Source organism: Camelus dromedarius, chromosome 18, assembly GCF_036321535.1.
Source record: "Camelus dromedarius isolate mCamDro1 chromosome 18, mCamDro1.pat, whole genome shotgun sequence".
Taxonomy (NCBI): Eukaryota; Metazoa; Chordata; class Mammalia; order Artiodactyla; family Camelidae; genus Camelus; species Camelus dromedarius.
The window spans coordinates 29280729-29286728 of record NC_087453.1 but is presented as its reverse complement, the minus strand read 5'-3'; the positions used below and the strand labels follow the sequence as shown (position 1 = coordinate 29286728).

General features: G+C 36.9%; 1 protein-coding gene across 2 annotated transcripts in view; it reads right to left on the bottom strand.

Moving 5' to 3' along the window:
• Positions 1-266: 266 nt before the first annotated feature.
• SNAP25 (synaptosome associated protein 25) overlaps positions 267-6000 on the bottom strand; it is a 75396-nt gene continuing 69662 nt past the window's right edge. For both annotated transcript variants that reach the window (XM_010994347.3, XM_010994356.3), the window contains exon 8: positions 267-1544. In XM_010994347.3, coding sequence (XP_010992649.1) covers positions 1476-1544 — 69 coding nt within the window. In that variant the 3' untranslated portion in view covers positions 267-1475. The remainder of the gene's footprint in view (positions 1545-6000) is intronic.

Here is a 6000-nt window from a genome sequence, read left to right as displayed (position 1 = left end):
TTTTTTCCATACCTAGAAAACTTTATTCCCACCCCACCCCCAGCCAACACTGAATCTACACACAAGCATTTCCGAAACAGATGATAAATATCAAGCCAAGTTTCAGTTGCCATTGGGTCATGTCTAGAAGGGACACCTTTGCTTTTCTCACACAGTATCCTCAGCACATAGAACTGGTTTCTTAGGAGCAATGGGTTGGTAGCCAGGTTTCTTCTCATGTGAGTGCAAAATCAGATGGGGTCTCTGAGGAAACTAAAGCAGACATCTGGGGTCTATAATTTTTAATAATTTTAAACTAGCTACAAAATGTCAATCACATCACAAACTGACATAGGAGACAGGAGGAATTTAATATTACATGCTGTAATGGTATTTATCTCACAGTTTATCTATATTTCATTCAATTTATATTATTTTTTAAAGGCTTCTTTATCAGCTACTAAACATCTCAGCAATTTGGTGTGCATAGCCCTAGATTAAGCAACAGAGAATTGTACTGATAACAAACCACAGAGGAAATGGTGATTAATAAGTCAGCCTTATAAAATTTACATCTCCACACTGTTTCACAGAAGGTTGCTTTCTCCAAAACATAGCCTTCAAAAGCAGCAAACAAACCCTATATTACATCCATTTGACATAGTTTCAGCCAAACACATATTTTGCTGGAAATGATTAAATGGTGAGTGTGTCAAACCCATCTTTGTTTAAAATTATTTTTTTAAAAGGATGATTATGATTAATAAGTCTAAATATTGACAGAAAGAAAGTGATACTACTGCAGTTTTGCTGGTATGACTTAATCTTGACAGTGTCTCAATACTGAGCATGCTTTGTTGTTGTTTTGCTGTTGTTGTATGTGTGTGTTTTCTCACCAGTATGCTACTGTCATGGAAATATTTTGTTTAAGTAGGAATCTAAAAATCTATTTAGTTCTCATGCATAAATGCATAAATCACATCACTTTTAGTGCAATGCCTGTTATGTAATTCCACATTGTCTAATCATGAAATCATAGAGACGGATGACAGCCGCGAGGAACCAAAGACAGCAAATTTTGAGAGTTTCAGAGCCTGACACCCAAAGAAAGGACCGTGGCAGTAGCTCTGTGGAATGTCACAGTTTTACAAGAACAATACTGTGTATTGAAAGAATCAACAGCACATTGAGCATTCCTAAATTGTTGTCATTCAGCAAACGCCACTGAGGGGAGAAAAGGAAAAATGAAACCCAAGACATCTTATGTAGGGAGTTAGAGCCACCAAATGACCACTATATACAGCCTTCAGAAAGAGACCCAGAAATAACAAAAGACACATAGTATTGTTGGGCTGATGGATGACACAAGACAATATTCACAATGGGGGCGGATTGATGTGTGCATGTGTGCAGACCTACTACGTAATACCACGAGAAAAAGCATGAAGGTGCTATCTTGCCCGACAGCCTTTGAAAGAGAACGCAGGTGGGCACATTTAACCACTCCCCAGCATCTTTGTTGCACGTTGGTTGGCCTCATCAATTCTGGTTTTGTTGGAATCAGCCTGGAAAGGGGGGAAAGAAAACAAAACTCAGTTGACCCATTAACATTCCATTCATCCTTCTGGGTCCAGTTCACATGCCCTTTCTTGGGTGAAGACATCTTGAAACTGATCAGAATCAACCATCCCTTGTGTTGTGTTCCCAGAACCATTGCTTGTGGCTATGCTTAGACATGATCACAGAAGCCAGATCTTAATTCTCATAACTCTTTTCCCTACCACAAAGTGTCCTTTTGAGGGCAAAGGACTTTCTCTTCTGTAATGATGTGCAATGACTTCTATGGAAAGCATTCACCTCTGTTCAAACTGAACTGCTTTTTTTATAAACCAGTGTTTATTCAATGAGGACTGATTTTCCATCTATTCTTGTGCTTGGGGCCTTCAAATCTCCACCAAGTTGTGTCCTCTCTATTCAGTTTAATTGTGAATTCCTGGGAAACTAGAGTTATTAATATTCAAATAGAAATTTACCAAGTTAAAATAAAAATATTTTTAGATTATGCATAACTCTGAATTATCTGGTAATGACTCTCTACCATCTGTTTGGATAATCAAAAGTTGACTATCAAAACAAGTAAGATAGAACACTAATTTTCCTTGATTGTTTTTACTTTTAGATTCATATTTTTGATCTTAGGTACCTAATTTGGATAATGGGTATTCTCTCCAATTTTACTTGACTCTTAAATATTCCCTCTTTAGCTATGAATTCCATCAGAAATAATGACACTTTGGTGCAAAGGAAAATTACAGGCTCAGAACAATATGAAATGTTCCTGAAGATTGGATTATGCTGACTATTTCTCCAGACTTAACTTTGAGAACTGCTCAAATGAGAAAAATCATCCATTGAAAAATGGGTAGCATTTCTGGAGGCAAACGTTCCAGAATTTCTTGCATTAAGAATGTACTGGTGTACACCTGAAACTAACATTGTAAATCAATACACTTCAATAAGAAGTTTCTAAAGAAGATAAAATATGAAAAAAAAATAGGTAACTTCAGTAGTTAAAAAAAAATTGGAGATGATTCTCAAGTGCCACTAAATTGGAAGCTCTGTAAAGGCTGGGACTCCATCTCTTTTGTTCCCTCTGTATTCCCAACACCTAGCATATATCCTCACATATAGCATGTACTTCATAAATATTGAACAAATTAATTAATTCCCCCTCCTCAAAAAATAGAATGCACTGGTGAGTCTTTACATGATGGTGCAAGAGGATATTTTGAAGTAGAGCATAAAGTTACTCTTTGGATATTCTCAAAGGCTCCAGGAGGAGCAGAACAGATCTATCTTCAACAAGCATCAGTGGTTCCCACTTAAATTCTTTATGAAGTATATCAGAATTCCAGCCCACACAATACCTGATATGAAAGGTACCATGTCCTTGGTTTCCCTCCTTTTTAAGGCTGCATAATATTCCATTGTATGTATAGCCCACATTACCCATTCATCTGTTGACGGACACTTGGGTTTTCACCTCTTGGCTATTTTTGAATAATGGTCCATTGAATATGGGTATGCAACTATCTCTTCGAGATCCTGCTTTGAATTGTTTTGGTTATACATATAGAAGCAGGATTACTGGATCACATGGTGGTTATATTTTTAATTCTTTGAGGAAACTTCAGATTGTTTTCCATAAGGGCTATAATATTTTACACTCTCACCAGCAGTGAGAAAGATAACCACTATCAAGAACTTGGTGTATATCCATCTCATAAAAATGTTTATGCTTTTAGCACAGCCATAAATAATCAAAACTATATATACTGATAACATATTTGCTTATATATGGTGTCATATATATATCATATTGCCTATGTCTTCTATTTCAACATTCTGACTTCAAAGTAATAAAAATTGATATAGAAAAAAAAAGAAAGCTGTCGTGTCTTTATTACATAACAGAAGTGGTTTTAGAAAAAAATCCCGAGATAATCTTTTAGATGTCTTCCCAGTATTTGAAGAATGTGTCTGCACTTATTCTATTTATATGCTTTAGGACTTTATTTATGCAATACATCCCATTCCGGTTTTCAGATTTCTATTTAGAGAATCCTAAACTCACTGCTATACTTAAGATGTGCTACATGATTGCCCTTGTGAGAAAGCTAAGACACCCACCAAAAAGCCAGCAAGAGAGGGAGAAGGAGCTGTTTAGTTTACCCTTCTGAATACTCTGGAAATCTCAACCTCAGATCATGGCAGGTAGCTTTCATACCACAGCTCAGAAGTGGACACTCACCCCCCACCACCACATGGGAGCCTGTTCTGATTCCAGATTTGAACTGTTCTCTTATCATCTTTCAGACGAGGAAACAGGTCATGAAACTGGTGAGCAGCAAAACCCTGCTGGAACTCAAGATCTTAGTTTTTAAACATCATGTTTCCATCAGGGAGAATTAAAAAAATGTGAGTTTCAGCTTTACTGTATCTCAATGTGTGTGTGGCATCGACCACTGACAACTTTAAATCTAAGTTTGAATATCACTCAGTTAATTCCTTAGCAACAGTTCCCATAAAGACCTGATATAAACTTGCCCCATTCTAATAGTTTTCTGAAAGAATTGTACCTTTTTAATCTTAGAAGATAGTATATATACATAAAAACCCTAAATCAGAAAACAAGGGTTTTAAACCGACAAAGTAATTTCTTGACAGTTCATAGGGAACTATATTGAAAATTACATTGGTTTGTATTCCCAAAACCTCACTGCTAATTGAAGTAATGAGAAAGGATCATGAATGATGGAGTTGGGGGAAGGCTGTGGTTGGGGTCATGAGAGAATATGGGAGAAATATCAGAGGATTATCTTTAGTCCTACAATGTGATTTTCATCTTAGATATGCAGGATACCTTTGCACACCATTTCCTATTATTGGAAGTGAGAACTTACATATGAAGGCGGAAGTCTGCTAATAACTGTATGACACATACAACATGTATAATTTGGGGCAATGTTGAGTTGAGGTGGGCTATATCTAAATCGTGCCCTGATTGTGATTTTCAGGGGAAAAAATGTCTGGTTATTGGAAGGCAATTAAATACCTTCCCCAGGTCTTAAGTAATTCAGTATTCAAAGATGGTATAAACTGTGATGTCTATTTCCTATCCACTTGCTTGACTTTTGATTAAAACTTATAGCTGTACATGTGTTTACCCTTGTAGTAAATGAGGCTCAGAATGAAAGTTTTTCCCTAAAGAAAAGAACTAGAAATGCAAACTGGCAGAATTAAAATGTCACCTGCCTTTCCAGGAAAACTTTTGCTTGCTTAAAGCCCAGACCTGTCAATAAAGGTTTGACCTCTCTTTCTTGGCAGAACTTCTCCTTCTGAGACTCTAATTGAGTTACAGATACATTATCTCCCTTCGTCTGTGAGTAAATTGCGTCCATTGATAAAAAATGACTACTCTTCATTTGTTTCAAATCATTTTCCTGTTGGAAGATAGTTCAGCAATTATTTCTTACATCATTTTTTTCTGGGCCATAATGGGTTAGGTCAGTTAGTGTTGGCTCCAGTGCTTTTTAAAATTGTTCTGTTCTAAAATCTATTGATCTGCACTGCCTTAAAAGCTTTAGGACACCAAAGGCTCTTAACAATAATAAATATGTCATGATTTATAAAAATAAGCAAAGCACAGGTATTTTGTCAGCCAACACTGACATTTGTACAGCTCAATACTGATTAGGCAAAATATTACATGATCAGGTATTTTTAAATATAAAGTGCATAGAACACTATAGGGCAAAGCATTCACTTTATGTCTACTCCTTCCTTTTCCAAGTCAGTGGGGGATGTTTGGGTACCAAGAAACTGAGCATTTAGCCTTATGATACAAGAGAGCTCAAAAAGCATTCTTCTTCCCTCACCAAAGTGGAATGAATTGTTGAAAAAACCCCTCAGGGTTTCAGGGTCAAAACTTCAATATCTTCCAAGGAGTAAACTCACATAGTGTAAGACTAGCCGAGTAGAATTGATTATAGACGCACAGTTATCATCAAACCTATCATGTGTTCATTTCTCCCTGTTGGCATTTGGACATCTTAAGAGATTATAAGCAATATTTAGGACTCTACTGATTGAGGAGTGGGGAGGATACAAGGACATGGAAACTGTATCTGATCTGTATAGTGTAGAATATTAGATTTTGTGCTCCAAATCTGTATTTTTCTTTTTTTCCTTTAAGTATATGTCCTGCCGAAGCGAAAACACCCCAAGTCTTTCTATGAAAACTTGCCAGTGTTTCTGTTCCCTCCTCACCTCAAGCCCCCAAGCCACCCTTTCCCAGTCTACTTTCTCCGCTCTTCCTTATGCCTCTTGTTGACACTAGGGGGCGCAGTCTTAGAGTGACATCTGGTGTCCTTATGTGAACTCAACTTCATCAGATTATGTTCCCTACTTTGAGAGCTGGACCTGTGCACTGTTGAACTGGAAACGGAATCTGGCTCTTTT